The sequence below is a fragment of the Bactrocera oleae genome, chromosome 2 (genome assembly GCF_042242935.1).
Source record: "Bactrocera oleae isolate idBacOlea1 chromosome 2, idBacOlea1, whole genome shotgun sequence".
Classification (NCBI taxonomy): Eukaryota; Metazoa; Arthropoda; class Insecta; order Diptera; family Tephritidae; genus Bactrocera; species Bactrocera oleae.
The window spans coordinates 85,933,228-85,951,580 of NC_091536.1; the positions used below are offsets into that span (position 1 = coordinate 85,933,228).

The window sequence follows — 18,353 nt, forward strand, 5'->3', positions numbered from 1 at the left end:
TTAACATGCTCCTACCCGGTTACATATTTTTTTATCAACGATTTATATTGCTCATATCTTGTGCAACGAAATTTTTCATTATATAACATACTTAGCTTTGCTCCAGCATTTTTACTTTTATATAAAGATATAGTATATTAGTGCGCTTACAGACCCCTCGCATAAGTCCTTAAATGATCTTGATGCGTCTATACGCAACTAGCCTTTAACTAGTTCACAACTAGTCTCCAACTGCTCAATAACAAGTCCCCAACTGGCTCTCTAACTTTTGATCAATCTCCTTCCTTCCTAAATTACGATTTATATCACTCATATTTTAGTATTGTGTCATCGATTTGCATATCATCAACATACTTAATTTTCCTACGAGGTATTTACACATGTATACCTATAATATATGTACATATGTATACTCCAAGAAACCCTCGCCACGGTGGCTGTCATCTAATTGCTGCTTGATCTCTGCCTGCAGGGGGAAATTATCGATAAGATGATCAATGCAAAACGTTAATGGCAAAATCGAAGTGGCAAGGCGCGGGGTAGTGCGTAGTGAAATCAAGTAGTAGAGTTGATCGATGGAGCTACTTGTTCGATTCATTGCATTAAATTATTATATATTAATTGGAGTTTTACCGAATTTAGTAATGCAAATCAGGACAGACACATACATACACACAAACATACATACCTAAAAAATATATGAATGAATTTATTTGCATATACATATATACACATATACTGACATACATGCAAATGTAAACGTTTAAGTTACGGATCAAAAGATTTCACCGGCTTAGTGCTATTAAAATGGGCGAGAGCTTGCGTTGATCGCGCTGCTTGCGCTTGCTGAAGACGAGCGGAAACTGTGCGAGCGCAGTCCATTAAATCTTCAATCTAATTACGGAGTTTTTGCTCAAATTTAAACACTTCGCTCGGCTAATGGATAGGACAAGGTGATTATAATTTAGTGGCATTCCAGCAAACTTTTATATTTTCTGCTGTTTTTGTGCAAAAAACATAAATTTTGCTGTTTTTCGTTTTTTGTTGTTGCTATTGTTTGCATATTTTTGCCTATTTTAAGCGAAGTTCATATTTAGCCACAACTCTTTTAGCTTTTCAATTATTCGCTGTTGTGTTGTCGTGAATATAAGTGATCAAAATGTTTAAATTAATAATTAATTAACTCAAATTTGTGAATAGCAGCTGTAAATAATCAGTAATAAAAGCACAAGCGCAAAGCAACCATTGCGAGCGAGTGGTGGAATGCTTGATAGGCAATATGTTAATACAACGAAACAGAAGTGGCTAAATGATGCAAAATTATCGCATAACAACAACAAAAATGTATTTTTATGTTTAGAAAAAGCACGATTGGCTTCGTTTCGTTCATCTCTACGGCTGCTAATTTTGTAAATTTATTAAATGCGGACATGTGGCGAGGAGACGCTAATCTAAGCATGCTTGAATTTATTGCTACCGGTTTTTAATTCACTAATATAATCAGCAAGAGACAAATTAAACTAAATTATCACGCACATACATATAGATATGTATATCAGTAGCCTTAATATTTATGTACAGCTATGTATGAAGAAACCAGATTCATTACCATCTGATCGAAATTGGACCAGACTGAGTTAAAAATACATTTTCACGTATTTTAATACAAAATTTTATTATTGTCTTCAAAACAGGCTACTCAGCCAATTTTGAAGCGCCATTCGCTAGACTTTTGTACAGTGTTGGTGCCGTATTCATAAAACCATGTCTCGTGACCAGTAATGCTGCGTTTAATGAATGTAGGGTCCTCAGCTACGTTGTCAAGCTTTCTTTTGCGACTCTCTACTCGACCTCGTTTTTGCAAAATATTTAGGTAGCAACCACTGGCATGCTTCGTTCCCAAAACACTAACCAAAATGTGTGGAGTCGATCCATAAGAAATGTTGATATCCTTTGCTTCTTTTTTTAACTTTTTCGATGCCTGTGTCTTTATCAGATGTGGATGGACGACTCGCAGGAGGCAAGTTTTCGATGACTTCAAGACCTTCATCGAATGCCCTGTACCACTCAAAAACTTGTGCTCGTGATAAGGTAGACTTCCCATCTGTATCATTTTCTCAATTTCAACACTAATTCATAAATGTAAATCAAACTTCACAAGAAGACAAAAAAAGGTTGCATCAATCTAAGAAACAAGTATTTATCGATGCGTTTTATCAGCGCAGTTTAAATGGACCGAATCCGCGATTTTTCAATTCAAGTTCCTCTTTCACATACAAGTACTTTATATTGAGATCATCTGGCCGTATGTAGGTTATTAGTCGGAATTATACATCCCACCTTAGGTGGAACTTATTGAATTTAAAAATGAGGTATGCACCGCGACCTCAGGTCTATTGTGCCCTCAAGGTGGAACTTATGGTAAAACTGGAAGTTTGTTTGGTGCATATAATATGTTGTTATTGGTGTGATATAAGCAATTATTCTCCAACCAATTTTAGGGAGCGTTACTATAGTGACGAGCATTCTACACAACCAAAATCGGCTGTCCTGAAAACTTTACTTTACTTTGTTTTTAGAGAGTTTTTATTAGAAAATGGTATTTGTGACTGGTAATATGATATAAAAGGAGAGAGACGAGAGGAGGAGGAGAGAGTAGTCTGACACTCTGTAGGTTTTCATAATTTTGAGCTGCTTAGTATCGGAACAGGCTTGACACACACAAGACCAAGATCATGAAAGAAGCTTTACACAGCAAGACAAGAAATAGGCGTAATTTTGGATAGGATAATTTCAGAAGAGAACAACTCTGTTATACATAATCTAATCGATTATCAGATCACGCCAAACAAAGCTAAAAATACAGAAATTTACAAGCTTTCTGTAAATTTGTAACCGATTTTCGAAATATAGGTCGAATTATAACCCCCGCATATCATTCCAATTAATCTCATTTTGTCATTTAGACGTATATTATCGAGAAAGTGATTCTCCTGGTTTTACTTTTACGTTTGCCGTGTCGGCCGAGGTGAATATTACTATTCGAAAAAGTATTTAATCTAGTTATAAGTTTTGCTACAACCATAATTCGAAGTTCTGACGCCTTGATCTATAAAAAGTCTGTGTATATGTATGTATGTATATCGATTAAAGGTAACTACTAATATAAGCGGTGCAAGACTAAGAACTTTCTCTGAACGGGCTGCAATAACATTTATCACATTTTTTATTGCAACAATTTTTGCGAAATAAAATTTAAATTTCTAAATAAAATTTTTGTTTAAAATTTTTAGTGTTTTTAAAATCTCAATTTTATTAAAATCTTTCTTTTTCTCAATATTTCACTTTTTCGCCATACTTAATTTGCCATAAAAGTTTTTGCTTAAAAGCTTTATCTATTTAAAATTGCGTTTGAGATTTTTCTTTTTTCAATAATTTCACTTCAGCTTGTTGCCAACATTCAAGCCCGGTTCAGCATTGAACCCTTGACGGCTCTCGATGTATATATGTATATGCTCATACATGCTCGTTCATATGTACCATATGTTTGCGCTATGGACGACGATCGTAGGCGACGTTCGGTCGCGTGCGCCATGAACGAGCCGCTTTCGAGAACTTCGGTGCTTATAAGGCGCAATGTTGAACGTTTTGTATGTAGAAGTCGTTAGATTGTGTGATTTAAATGCCGCCATGTGGTGATGTGGTGAACAAAAAGCAAGGACTGATAAAGTTTTGAATGCTATGCAACGGCTTCCTAATTGGACGCAGCCAAACGGTGCTACTTTGGTGGGCTGGTGGTTGTAAACTCCTAACTGCGGCGTCCATTGCCTGCCAGCGGCCATTAAGTGGCTCCGCAGCTTGTACTTGTAACCAGAAACGATTTCAATAATTTCACTATTTCTCCTGTTGCATGCATTACCCCACTCGCCGCTCCACTTAGTAGCATCCACATAACATTTGACGATTCTCCATTTTTGTTTTTATTTGCTGTTCTCTTCCTCTCTCGCAGTTGTTTGTATAAAAAATGTATTTATGGCGCAACAATGCGCCGATTACTTCATTTTTGTGAATTTAGCGCAGCTTGTGCGGCAGCAGCAGCCGCGGCGGCTGAGGAAACCGGCACCATACCGGCTGCAGCGGCTGCGGCCAGACCCACCATTGCGTCCGCCTCGTGCATGGGTTTCTTCTTCAATATGCTGAGATCGTTGACATTCTCCAGAAAGGACTTGTGCGCTGAGAATACTTTGACGCTATCGAAATCCTTTTTCAACTCTTCAATATCACGCTTTTGCTTTGCGCGTCGATTCTGGAACCAAGTGATCACTTGCGCGTTTGAGAGACCCAACGCGGCGGCAATTTCATCACGATCGGCTGGTGACAGGTACTTTTGATATAGGAAACGTTTCTCCAACTCGAATATTTGGTGATTCGTGAAAGCGGTGCGCGATTTGCGTTTCTTCTTCGGTTGTGGGCGGTTCGAAAATATGTCTAAATGTGATTTATCTGTAAGAAAAAAATTAAAATTAATCTTATGCTTTTTCTTTGTACATATGTATGTGTGTCTATATAATTGCATATATACTTTTAATTAGTTTATAATCTCTAACCTCTTAAAAACAAAGTGTGAACAAGCCATATTCATATTCTGTAAATGGTTAAACAAAAATAATTGCCTTTAGCTTGTTAAAACCGGAGAACGTGTGATATAGTAGCTTTATATATGTATGTCTGCATATTGTGTATTTATAAATTAATTAAAATTTTATATGCACCTTTTATTTTGCATAATTTGTTTTGAGCGTAACTGACGTGTCGCAATGTCTAAATGCCAATTTATCAATTTGTTGTTGAGCAGTAAATTACAGTTTTTAAAGTGATTTGCTTGGTTTATGCAAAAGATGGAGTTTACTAAACTCACAGGTGTCTTAAGCGCAGCCGAACTGGCCAAATCACTTTTAATTACACTTGTTTATGTAATGCTACTGCATAGCAGTAAATTCGCAATGGCATATGTACATATGTACATATATATGTATAAGGGTGATTCTTAAATTTCCGTAAAAAAATTGCGTCGATTTTACTAAAGCTCAACCACAAGTGGAAGTTATTATATGTTAGCTCTCTTCGATTCGCAATTTCTCTGCTCTCTTTTCAAAAAATTTTTATGTAAAAGCAGCAACAGAGTTGTCAAGTTGAATTCGTATAAGAGAGTAAGCGGATAGCTCATTAAAGTGCCGCTAATTTCAATGCTACCAAGTAAGTCTTGTTTTGCATATTTTAGATCAGTTTTACTATTGTGAATGGTGCAAATGACAAATGAAAACACAAAATTCTTTTTTTCTTGTATTTTTAAAACATAACAACAACAAAACATTTGCAGCAACTTTTTTAACGCGAAAAGAAGAATTTCTCCACTAAGAAAGAACTATAACACTACTGCGCATGCGTTAGAACGCATATAGACAGCTTATATTAGTGCTAAATAATATGGTTCAGAGTTATTGCTTTAAAGTTCACAAAAATGTCATTTAGTGCTAATATTGATATGAATGTTATTGTATTGTTACTTCATTAATAACTTTTATTCACAATAAAAAATATTTTCCATTGCTTTAAGGGGTTATATCCATTTGCAACGCAAGATGAACGCGTTATTAGTGATCTTTTTTAACCGGCATTTTGGATAATAAATAAATAAATATAATATACATTTACAGAATTAAATGTACTTCAATAATGGGCGATTCATTTTGAAAAATTTTAAATTTCCTTGAACCCCTAACCGTTCTCCCGACGAACCTCCGAAAAAAGTGTGAAGGCGGTGAAAAAGAGTTTTCTGTTTAAAATTACTGCAAATCCAAACAACAGATGAATACAGCTAATGACCAAAGGACCAGTAAAAATTTGTATTTTTGACGAAATGGCGACTTTGTGGCAAAAAGTTGGTGAAAAAATTTGCACTTCGATCGACACTATTATGGCTATAACTACTCAACAACTTGGAAAAATATGGTATAATTTAGCTGTTTTGCAATAGAGCAGCTTATACAAAAATTGTACAATACAAATTATGAAGAGTTCGAAATTCAGAAAACGCAGTGAAAATATTTCAAGATGTGTACATATTTTTTTTTACTAAAACAATAACAGATTAAGCCAAGTAGAAAATAAAACTAAATTTCGAAGACATAGAATACAAGAAAAAGCTGTTAAAAGTATTGTCGTTGCAGCTGAGAAAAGCTCGAAAAAAATCGCCAATTAACTTAAGAACTAAAATAATAAAATTTTAATAGTAGTTTTTATAAAAAAATCCAGAAAGCTCAGCGAACATATTTCTCTCTTGTTAAAAAAGTAAAAATCTTTCGAAATTGAAGTTCCTGATAGAACTGTTTGATGGTTTTTTAGCCCAATCAAGATTTGATTAAAGAATAGTTTTCATAATCAATAACTTTTATAAAATATAGTTTATCCACATAGCTGAAAATATATCTGTACATAGCGAAAGCGAGAACTAGTTCCATATAAAATTAGATACATATGTTATATAAATACACATAAATGTATATATGTATTTCGTAAATTTTTTGTTATTAGCGCCCAAATCCTCGCATAAACAAATAATTCATAACTTTAATTCTCGTATGTCAAGTTCATTAAAGCGTACCGCCTCTATGATAGTATATATGTAGGTATGTCGAAAAATGTACATGTATATACATATTAACTTAAGTTTATTTGTATGTGGATGTGTGTTTGTACATACTAATTATAACTACAACTTTTCACATTTTATTTCACTATTTCCTCTTGTGCCGCCGACAGCGATGAAGAAAGCCTTAAATGAGCTTTGATTAATGAACGACTTCAAATTTATGCCAAGCTAAGAATTACAAAGTGTGTATATTTGACAAAATTATATTTTGACATTTCATTAGTGCGATGGATATAGCGAGTTTGGGTTTTTTTTTTGCTTTAGAGAGTAAAGCGAATGAGTGTTGAAAAGCTGCAGCGGTAACTTATCGATAATAATAAAAAAATAAAAATTAAAAAAAAACAGGAAAAACGTTAACTTTAGCTCTATCGAAGTTATGATACCCTTTACGGGTAAATTTCATATAGCTTAAAAATTAAAAAAAATAAAATTATTTGTTTATATTGATATTTATCGGTCTGTTAGTATGACAGCTATATGATCTAATGCTCTGATTTGAACAATTTATTTGGAAATTTTAGTATTGGCTTGGACAATTATCTATGCCAAATTTTGTGTGCCTTGTCAATTAAAACAGTTTTTCATACAAAGACTTGGTTTTGATCGATCAGTTTGTATGGCAGCTATATGCTACATATAGTGATCCAATATCGGCGTTTCCGACTAATTAACAGTTTCTTGGGAAGAAGAGGATGTGCGCATAATTTCCCATTGATATATTAACTGACGGACAGACAGCCATATAAGAGAAACAAGTAGTGAAATAAATGTGAATGTGACATAATTTTCTTATATGTATACATATATATAAGCACATTATTGCTACAAGGCATATCTGTATGTGTATGATGTAAGAGTAATAATGAAATGTTGTTATAAACTCGTTCTATTTTGCGGATAATTTACGTAATTTTTATGCCCTTAAAATGCCACCCACGCAAAGCTGTCAGTCGTTCAATCTACCAAAGCACAATATAACAACAAAAAATATTTAAAAGCTAAATAATAAAAATGCTTGCCAAAACCTGGTAGCCGATCATTAAAAGTCGCAATCATTTCGGTGGTTTCATTATAGTCACTGCTGATTTATTAATGGGTTAACACACACACATCTACATACATAGGCGCATGCCTGTTCCCACCAAATATACATTTCTACGCACATACAAACATATACGCATACATACATATTTATATGCATAGCTATAAATTCTTCTGGGTCGCATCACAGCAACAGCATGATCATCAATCGGGCTGACGCTGGAACCGGCTTAATTAAGTTAACGTATTCACCTATGCACAATCTAAGAATGTTAGGTTAGTAGCCCGTTGTTGCCAGCCATTAGCGGGTTGTTACTGATTTGTTTTTCTGTTGCTTGATTTTGTTTTTTTTTTTGTTTACTTCTCAAGTGCTTTCTTGTTATTTAGTTACTGGTCTTGTTGTTGCTACTGTTATTTTTCAGCCGTTGCTGCGGCTGATTTCAAAGAAAATTTATTGCTACATTCAAAATGTATTTGGCTACCGTTTGGCATGGAACCCACATAGAAGTACCTACACATACACATATGTACATGTCTGTGTATGTGTATTTATAACAAAAAATAGCAATAAAACATTAACAACAATAAAAATCAATGGAGGGAAAAAAGTAAATAAATTGGAATAGTTAATAGCACATAACAAATTAGCTGTACTCGTTGCTAATGCGGCGTGAATACGCAATACGAATAACGTATATTTACACATATACATATGAATATGTAGTATATGTAGTTATGTATGCACATAGAATAAATGTATATATACTTCTGTGAATTGGCAGAGGATTTTGTGGGACTTTAAGTGGATTTCATTTTAATTAGATTTTTTTGTTTGAATGTTTAATTTCTAATTCCCATGTTGTTGTTGTTTTAGTTTTAACTTTGATTAACGATGCCAGTCAGCGGTTCGATTAAATAAATAAAAAAAATTTCTTATTTATTTAAGATTTTAATTTCGCATATCTAATGCAAAACTTCACACACATGCGAAAATATATGTGTATGTATGTGCGAGTATGTTGTACATGCTGAAACTGTCGAGAGTTAAGCTTAATTGAGCATCTGTGCATATTTTGTTCTCCAGCTGAGTGTAGCATAACTCCGGAGAGTCGTTGGATAACTTTCAGCCATTTTTGGAAACATTTTTAATACATAAAAATTAAAACTACGAAGGGCAGTACTTTCTAGTAAAACTATATCATATTTGTGCTTAAAGTAAAAATTTTGAAAAATGATAAAATTTTGAAAATTTATTAATATGATTCAAAGGAAATAATGAATATTCCGCATGAATTCAACGAGTTTAATACAAATAAAAATATTTTTTTATTTATTAGGAATTTTTACCAGAAAAATATTTAATTTTTTATTAAAAGCTTTTGAAATTGTAAAATATTAATATTTTTTACCTGAAAAAATTATTTTTAATCTTTTAAAAACTTTAAAATACTAATATAGTTTTATCTAGACAATATTTGTTTTAGTGTTTTTAAAATGGTAAATATTAATATTAAAATTCTATCAAAATGTATGGTATGTTATGTATATGGTGTGTATACAATTTCAAAAAATACATATACTTATTAAAAAATACCAAAATAATTTTAATATGCCTCAATACGTCTTATCCTGAAATCATTTATATATATGTAATTTGAGCGCCATTAACCACTTGAGTTGTGCAGACAGTGTTTTCTTCAAATTTTTTGTGGTGAGCAGCAAGGTCTCTCGAGTACCACACTTAATCATCATTAAGTAATGTGGACTTATCTTTAGTGAACCCATTACAAAATGCACCAAGCGACATATTTATGTCTATATGTATGTGCGCTAAATAGTTCGTAGTAATTTGATCACACACAAACACACACTCACATGCACAAAAACACTAGCGCATAAAGGATACTGGCCACAAGAGGCTCAGTGTTTAGTCACTGGCTGATATCGTTTTCCACCATGAGACGTGGCATAAATCAATTTCTAATATTGTAGGCTGGTTTGTTTTGGTAGAAAATGTCATTGGGGCTGGCTTGCGACAACTTACAAACATCACACAATACGCCTACCAGACACACACACACAATAGCATATAAAGGCAAGCTCTGCGCTAGTTACCGTAAATTGTGCGTGCCGTTGGTGAAAGTGATATTTGATACACAGTGTGGATTTTGGTGAGTGTAGAAATTATGAAATACAATGTTCACTGCATTTTATGGCCTTCTCTAATCGTTTACATGCAGTACTTGACCAGCAGAGTTCGACATTTGGCATATGCGATAAGTGCGGTGTAAGTAAATACAATACATATGTGCATATGTATGTGTGTATATGGAAAATTGATAAATTCCACTGAAATATCTTTTGCTTTTCGTTGGAATCATTCTGTGCGCATTTGTTAATTATCCAACAAGTTAATTAATGGCTTGCCTATCTAACGCTACAAATTACCCAGACAATGTGTCTCCAAAGGAAAGCGAATGTCTAAGCGTTTTCTAAGAAAACAATTAAGTGCAAGTTTTACAAGGTTATATTATATATACAAACATATCTATGTGCGTATAAGCGATCAAAAATTTTCTGACTTTTTAGTGAAATTTAAATTTGTAAACGCGGAAGAGTTGAAGATAACGTTATATATTATATGTATGTTTCGCTGCTGAAATTTTAACGAAATAAAATCCTATTGCATTTTATTTTAAAATAAACAACCAAAGCATGCATTATGGCAGGTATAACCTCAAAATAATTCTGATCTTAATATTAAATATCATCTGCAATATTCATGAGAGGTCTACTGATATATGTATAGGTAGGTATAATATATTGCTTATGCAGACCTTCCTATATTTTTTTATCTTTCTTTTTTTAAATGTGGTAAAAAGTTTTGATTAAAGACTTGAATTTGAAACAAATTTAAAAATTTGGAAAAAGTTTTTTAAATTTAATTTGGCTTAAGCTATTCTATGCATAAAATATTCGAAAAATTAATATCAGATTTTGTTTTTTTTTTTTGTTTTGCTGAATTGATTATACATGTATATATATGTTTATATTATGCCAGAGTTCCTGGTAGAACTTTGAAGGTTTTTTTGGTGACATTTTTAATAAAATGAAAGAAATTTTATATTTGAATTACTAAAAAAGAACTTATGCTTTTATAATATTTTTATTTATAATATTTTAATAATTAAATACAAAAAGGTAGTATTTTTATTTATAATATTTTAATAATTAAATACAAAAAGGTATAATTTTCAAATCTTTTTCCAGAAAATATTAAAGCAAATTATTTAATTTTTTTCGATATTCAAACAAGCAGCAAACAAGAAGCAGTACTTATTTGCAAAATTTTAATATGAATTCATAAAAATGCTAGTTGTTAATTTTTTCACAAAAATATTTTTAAAAAATTCCATTAAAAAAATTTTTAATTTGTTCAGAAATTTGTTTTTCTAAGGTTGGTTTCTTAACCAAATCTTTGCACAAATTATTTCAATAAATTTTTTTTTGGGTTTGGGATTTAGTTTCTTTAAAAATTTTAATTTTAAGATTTCTATATATTAAATAGAGACGCTTTTGGGCAAAACAAAAGATTTAATATCTGTTATATACATTTTTCATATAGTACATAAATATGTAGATATTGTATAACTCGTGGAATATAAACATATTTTTTGTAAACAAAATTAGCTTTCGACTATCATCTTGTTTTAGTGAGATTTTCTGTTAAAAATTAACTAAAACTATCGTAAATTGTACACAATTTTAAGTTTGTATAACATTAATATAATAATTAAATATTCCTCTTTGGTAAGAAAATCACTTCAAAAATTCATAATTTATCCTGATAAGCCAATAATAATCTAATATTCCTCAAACACATATATATAAGTGTACAATATTTAAAAACTCATCCTTTCACTATTCGATGTCGCGCACTCAAATTTCGAGTGCATTATTTCGCCTTAGCCTGCATTTAAGTCACTATGTTACTAATTTGTCCTGATCGTCAGCATTGAAGTGCCGCTGAGCAGCCTTCAACACTTCACTTGTACTCTCCGTCGCCAAACGATGAAATTAGGGGAGCACATTAAGCACTTAATTAGCGCCAATTGTGTGTAAGTAGGCTTGAGTGTAGAATTTATTACGAAACAAACAAATTTCACTGACTCCTGAATAAATATTGAAAACTGAATAAAAAAGGGAAAAACACTTAATGACATTTTCGACTGAACACCGAGCGCTTCAATGACATTTTACGAGTTGCAAGATGTCATAATTAAGCACAAACATACATACATGTCAATGTATATTTGCATATGCTCGAATCAGCGACAACAATAGGCGCACTCAGAAAGCCATTACCGCTAATTAAGCCGACGCCAGGCATGACAATAGAACAATAACAGTAAAAACAGAAGCTGTGCGCCAATGATAATGCGCGTTGAAATAATTTTGTTATTTAAATGTTTCCTATTGGTATTGCAAAGTTTGAATGACGAGCAGCATTTGCAATTTGAAGAACAAATGTTTTACAGTAATTGAAATTTGAGCAAAAATTTAAAATTTTATATTTTCGTGAGCATGAATAAGCGTTAAGCAATTCTCATTAGGTATTGACGAATAATATTTTGCAATAATGAAATTAAAGCAAACTAACTGAATTCTGGTTGGTTTCTTTTAAAATAAATTTAATTTGAAATATTTTGGTCCGTATAAAAAATTTAGTTAAGTAAAAAAAGTAGGCAGAACAAAATTAAATAAAACAAAAATTATTTAAAACAAGGTTATAATAATAAAATAAATTAAAATAAATTAAAGTAAATTAAAATAAAACAAACTAAAATAAATTAAAATAATATAAAATAAAGTAAAATAAAATAAAATAATTAAAACTGAAAGTATTAAAAAAAGAACTTGATGTAAATTTCAAATTGAAATTAAAATTATAATTATTATGATAATTAAAATTAAATTAAAAAAAAAATTGAATTAAATTTAAAATTAAAATTACAGCTAAAAGTAAACTTAAATTGATTGATTATTAAAATTAAAATGTAATTAATTAAATTTAATTAAATTAAATTTTAATATAAAAAATGTACATGTACATATATATAAGGAACTGTTAATAATGTATTTAGGAATTGCTATAACATAGTTATATACAGTTAAATTTCGCTACAAAGAATTTCGGTACTACAATGTTTTTTAAAACGAAATTTTTTACAAAACACAGCAATTTCATTCAATCTTAAGTGTGCTTTGATTTCCTTATAGCGAATTTTCCATACAATTACTTATTCTTTACGCCCCGAATTTAAATTTTATTGCATTCTAAATCTTCCTATAATTAGTTTTATTTCGCTTTTTTTCTTCCAAAAAAAAAAAGCCAAAAATGATTTAGTGAATTCCCGTACTCAAATTGTGAAATATCAGTAAACCGAATGTCATCAATACAACTATACTGGCGGCTTGTAAGGTGGAGAAGCTTAAATTACTTGTTATTGGTAGATCAAAAATTCTGCAATGCTTCAGCCCGAAAAACTCATTTCGACTTAAAACGGCTTTTAAACCTGGTAAGTTCAATTTTCAAAACATAAAAAGTTTCATTATCCTTGATATAATATAAATACTTAAAAATATATTTCCATAATAATAAGCTTAAATATATGCTGATAGATACGCATGTATAATACAGAAATAAATGTATACACACATATACATAATTAATTGTCTTAACTACAAGTAAATCAGGCACATACTATACATAAGTATATGGTATACGTATTCTAGCAACTCCTTTTATGCAAGTTTGCATGCTTTTATGTCCGCTCTTAGAATTACCATTAACCATTACCATTTGTGATTAAATCGAATAGCACAAAATGGAAATTAATGAATAAGGTAATAAATTTGCTTCGTTTAATTTAATTCGTATACATTTAATTGAAATTCTAACACATACAAATACACATATGTATATACTTTTGCAAGATAAGTTAATAATGGCTGTTTATTGATTTGAAGCTGGTCACAATAATTCATTAGTTTAGCTTAATTCAGTGCTGCTTACCCATGCAAATATCTATATCTAATACGAGTATATGATACATATTTACATACATGTTTGGGTCGTAAAGTTGCATAAACCAAGCATTTTGCCTATCATATTTTTATATTGGATACTGTGTGCAAGTGAGCAGTTAATTAGCTCGATAATTGTTATTTTTAATTGAATATTTTTATATTCTTCCGCTAAGTGTTTATGAATTTAAAGTTAGCAAAAATTGTGTGCAATCTAATTTATTTAGTAGGATGTCTTTTTGAAAAAAAAAATTATGAAATTATTAAACGAGTTAAAAGAAGAACTCCTAGCAGAGGGAAAAATAATAATTTCATTACTAGGAGATTCACACTTTCTCGTAACATATGAAATTTATGTTGAAAGACATGTACCATATATTCAAAGAGGTTATAGCCATTTTCAAAACAATCTATCTTTATTACAAATATATAGAAGCATATATATTTGAGAATATTCCTTGAACATTTTAACTATTTTATCTGACAAAACGTTGTTTTCAGAGTCGATGAGGCAAATTTCTCCGCAACGCCTGAACGGAACACTTTGAAATTTTCTCACGACCTCCTTTTATGTATTTATTAGATCGGAGGAGTAGGATTTTTGATAATAATTTCGATTTTTTAAGCAACTCTGAAGTGTAAATTTTTTCACAAAAAACACTTTTTTGGGAAAGCCCCCATTTTGACAAATATCAAAACTTCAACGGGTGCTGCGATCATTACCTGCATACATTTTTTTAAATTTATTTTTACTCATTTTTTTTTGATTTTGAGATATTTTGAAGCAAAAATATCTGGCGTTCGGGTACGGGTTAAGCGAACCTGAAATTTTCACAATTTACGTCAAAAAATGTGTCAAAAAAACACGTTTTTTCTAAATTTTAAGTGGATATACCCCTTTAAAGTAAACTAATTATCGATGTGATTTCTAAATTTTTGAAAATTGTGCCCATCCAGACTGAACGCTTAGTTATTAATTTTCAAAAATTTAGAAATCACATAGTTCAATTATACGACTTTGATTCTTAAAAACTACTTATAGGATATACTAACCAATTGAACGGGAAAACGGTAAGACTTAACTATAGAAATCGAGAAATTGACTGCTAAACTGCTGTAATTTGCTTACTGCTGTAAATTGCAGTAGTTTAAACTTATCAACAATTGATCCCGACATACCCATTGGTCATGCAAAGATAACCGCGCAATTCTTTTTGCATGCCTACTTCAATCAGCTCAACGGAACCTCTTTATTCTATAGTGCGCTTTCGTCGAAACAGCTCTTTTTCTGCGCCTACCATTAGAAGATGTCGACAGTTTAATATTACCTGCCTCTCCATCAAAGAAGGTTATACCAATAACAACTCTAGGACTCTCTTGTTTAAGAGTATATTTATTGGGTTCAGCAATAATCCTATAAGTCCAACTCAGCAAAATGTTTGCTGTGTTTACCACTACTTAGCGATTTCGAAAATTTCAGTTAATATTTTGATCGAAAGGTGTTTGTAATACCATCAGTTACTTCATAAATTTGCAAAACTCACCTTGCGATTCATCAAAGTCCTTGGTGGTCATTTGGAAGAGCGCATCCAATGGTGTACCATTCGGTTTGGATTTCGAGCCGGAACCATTGGTCGCCGCATTGTCGCCACTGGAACCACCATTACCAGCGCCACTCAAACCATTTCCACCACCATTCGACGAAGTTGAGGTGTGCGATATGCGTTCACGATCGCGATCCCGCTCACGTTCACCCATTACCATAGATTGTGCGCCCGCTGACGCCAATGGCTCACCGGATGAGCGTGCGATTTCCGGCGAACAACAATCGCTTGCCGCCGAACTCGAACGCTCCGAACCACTTTCAGACGGTATCATATCCATGCCCATGTGACGCAACAGCTGCGCCTGAGCATTGAAATGCTCCTGCAGCTGTCGATGATAGTCCAACGCCAAACGCTGTTCATAATGCAGCAACGCCGAGGGTATGAACGGGCGCACCGGCATCGGACCCAACAAATGATCCCAGGGACGCACGATTTGTGCGCCCGGTAGTAGCATTGGATGTGGCATGCCAGCGGCCGCCGCCGCAGCTGCACTCACCATATCCAGCGGCTCGGCACGTGGTTGCAGCAGACTGCTGGCGTTCAGCAACGGACGTGTAGGCGTGCCAGCAGCATGTTGTTGCTGTTGAGATGACGGTGTTGGTGAGGTGGATGTGGCGCGCTTTTCATGTCCCAAAATATCGGCAATGGAAAAACTCTTCACACCCTCAATATTCGACTTCACGGCAGTGCTGACGGCATTTACGGCGCTGACATTAGCGACAGTTGAGCTGGCGGTTGTTGCAGTCGAAGTGGGTGTTGTTGGCAATGTAACGCTGTGCGTTTGCACCGGACTCGGTGTACGATTGCTGAGCGCGGTTTCCTCCATTTCGCTGGACATGCGTAAGCGTTTCAGTGGTTGGAAATACTCTTCGGCGGCGGTGGCACCAGCACGCGTCAGTCCAGCTGCAGCGGCTGCGGCGGCGGCGGCCGCATGTTGTTGCATTAAAATTTGCTGATGTTGTAGTAAATCGATTGTGCTGCGATGTTGCGACGGATGCGCCAGCGTTGATTGCTGGTGTTGCTGTTGTTGTAGTTGGTGTTGTGTGTGGTGGTGGTGTGGCAGTGGGCTGGGTGCGCCACCGACGGAGATTTCTGATTCAGCAGGGCTAGCGGGACGCATGGTGAGCGGGCAAAGCATGTTCTGTTAAGCGTACGAGATTCTCAAAAGCGTATTAGCGCCGTTTATTTATTTGTAGCGGCGGCCTCAATAAAGTGTGTGTTGTTTTGTTAAACTTTAAATTGTTTTGTAGTGTTTTTTGTGAATTTTCACACACGCAAAATTTTTCGATTAAAGTGTTTTAAAAAATCTCTAACACTGTGGTTGTTGTAGTATTTTAATTGTATCTTCTTGTACCAACTTCGTTTTGCTTACTTATTTATGTTTATTTATCGTTAAAATTTTTTTCTAATTTTATTTTTAAATAAAATTTTTTTTTTCTAATAATATTTTTTATTTATTTCAATTTTGCAACCAATTCATGTATAAGCAGCTACTAATTTGCCGACATCTAAACACGCTTGTAGTTAGTTGAGCACTGCCAACGGACAGCCGACAGTCGACAGAAAATTGAAATCAATCAAATCACAAATCAGTTAGTCGCACGAATCAAACGACGCTGCGCCAAAACTTCTGGCAAACGCTTCTCCTTGAGATACTCTCTGATTAGCCGCTTCATTTATTTATTGTTGCCACTTGCGCACAACACGACACGACACTATTTCACCACACTCAAGCACTCGTATGTATATATGTTTGTACACCATTAAATCTGTCTATGCAATATATTTTCTTCGTGATTTGTTTGTTGTTGTTATATTCCCGTTATATATACATATATGTATATCATTTTTTTTTGTATGTTCTTGAAGTCTTCTTGTTAATACTTAATTTTAATACACGACTGACTGACACTGGGACGGCCGATACAGCGCACTATAACCAAACGAATCAAACGAACCAACCTATTCACTCGACGCTTCGCAGTCAACTGTTCGAAACTAGATTGAAGTTTGCTAACTAGACAAGTTGATTTTCGAGTTTTTTGCCGAGACTCTCCCTGCTTTCGTGCAGCTAACGTCTGCTTGTTATTGTTGTTGATTTTTTCCCATCTTTAGTATTGTTGCCTGAATGCATGAAGAGCTGTTAGCTGCCATGTGTTGGTAGTGGTGGTGGTGGTGTGAGCTAATGTTTGTAGATATGTGTGTGTGTGCGTGCATTGCCTGCCTTTCAATTGGTTTCTTATGCTTGCTGATGCTCAAACCGCGCTCTCTCCGCTGCCACAACCACATGTAATATAGCATGCAAACGTTTTGTTGTTGTTGTTGTTCTAGAGTAAATAGTGTGTATATCGGGCCATTCGTGTTGTCGTGTCTTGTTTGTCGACAGTTAAACTCGACAATCAAATCTTAACTAAGCAAATGAGTGAGTAGTCGAGATCCCGCTAACGACAATGGGCCCAGCGTCAATGGTTGTGGCGGCAGCAGCAGCAGCGGCGGCAGCGTCAGCCTACGGACATTAACAAAGTCAAGTCAAGTCGGTCGTCAGTTACACAGCCGCCAAACAAGTTTCGTGCTACAAGAGCGAGCGCACAAACAAAAGCAAAGTGGTACGAGTTGTTTGAGTTGTTGAAGAAAAAAACGAAATATAAACGAGAAGCTACTTTGCGTGTGCCTTATGAGAGAGTCAAAGCCTACAATAAAAAATTATAAAGAGAGCCGATTGTGTTTCAAAAGCCTATGCGCTAGAGCGGCACACACTATGTGCCCGTAGAAGCCAAGTATGAACTGGCTATCACGCTCACACACCACGCTGCAGAGACTGGTGAGAAGAGTACGCCTGTGCAAATGTGAGCAAAGAGTAAGAGGCGTGTGCGGTACGCTGCGGCCAATAGGTGTGGACCATGGAA

At 33.7% G+C, this 18,353-nt stretch overlaps 1 protein-coding gene across 1 annotated transcript; it reads right to left on the reverse strand.

Moving 5' to 3' along the window:
* Positions 1-3,286: 3,286 nt before the first annotated feature.
* On the reverse strand, positions 3,287-17,804 carry LOC106624536 (homeobox protein B-H1). The gene is made up of 2 exons (XM_014244276.3): positions 15,385-17,804; positions 3,287-4,503 (listed from the first exon to the last, which is right to left on the reverse strand). The coding sequence occupies exons 1-2, from the start codon at positions 16,583-16,585 to the stop codon at positions 4,058-4,060; spliced, it is 1,647 nt and encodes a 548-aa protein (XP_014099751.2). The 5' UTR covers positions 16,586-17,804; the 3' UTR covers positions 3,287-4,057.
* Between the last annotated feature and the right edge of the window lie 549 nt (positions 17,805-18,353).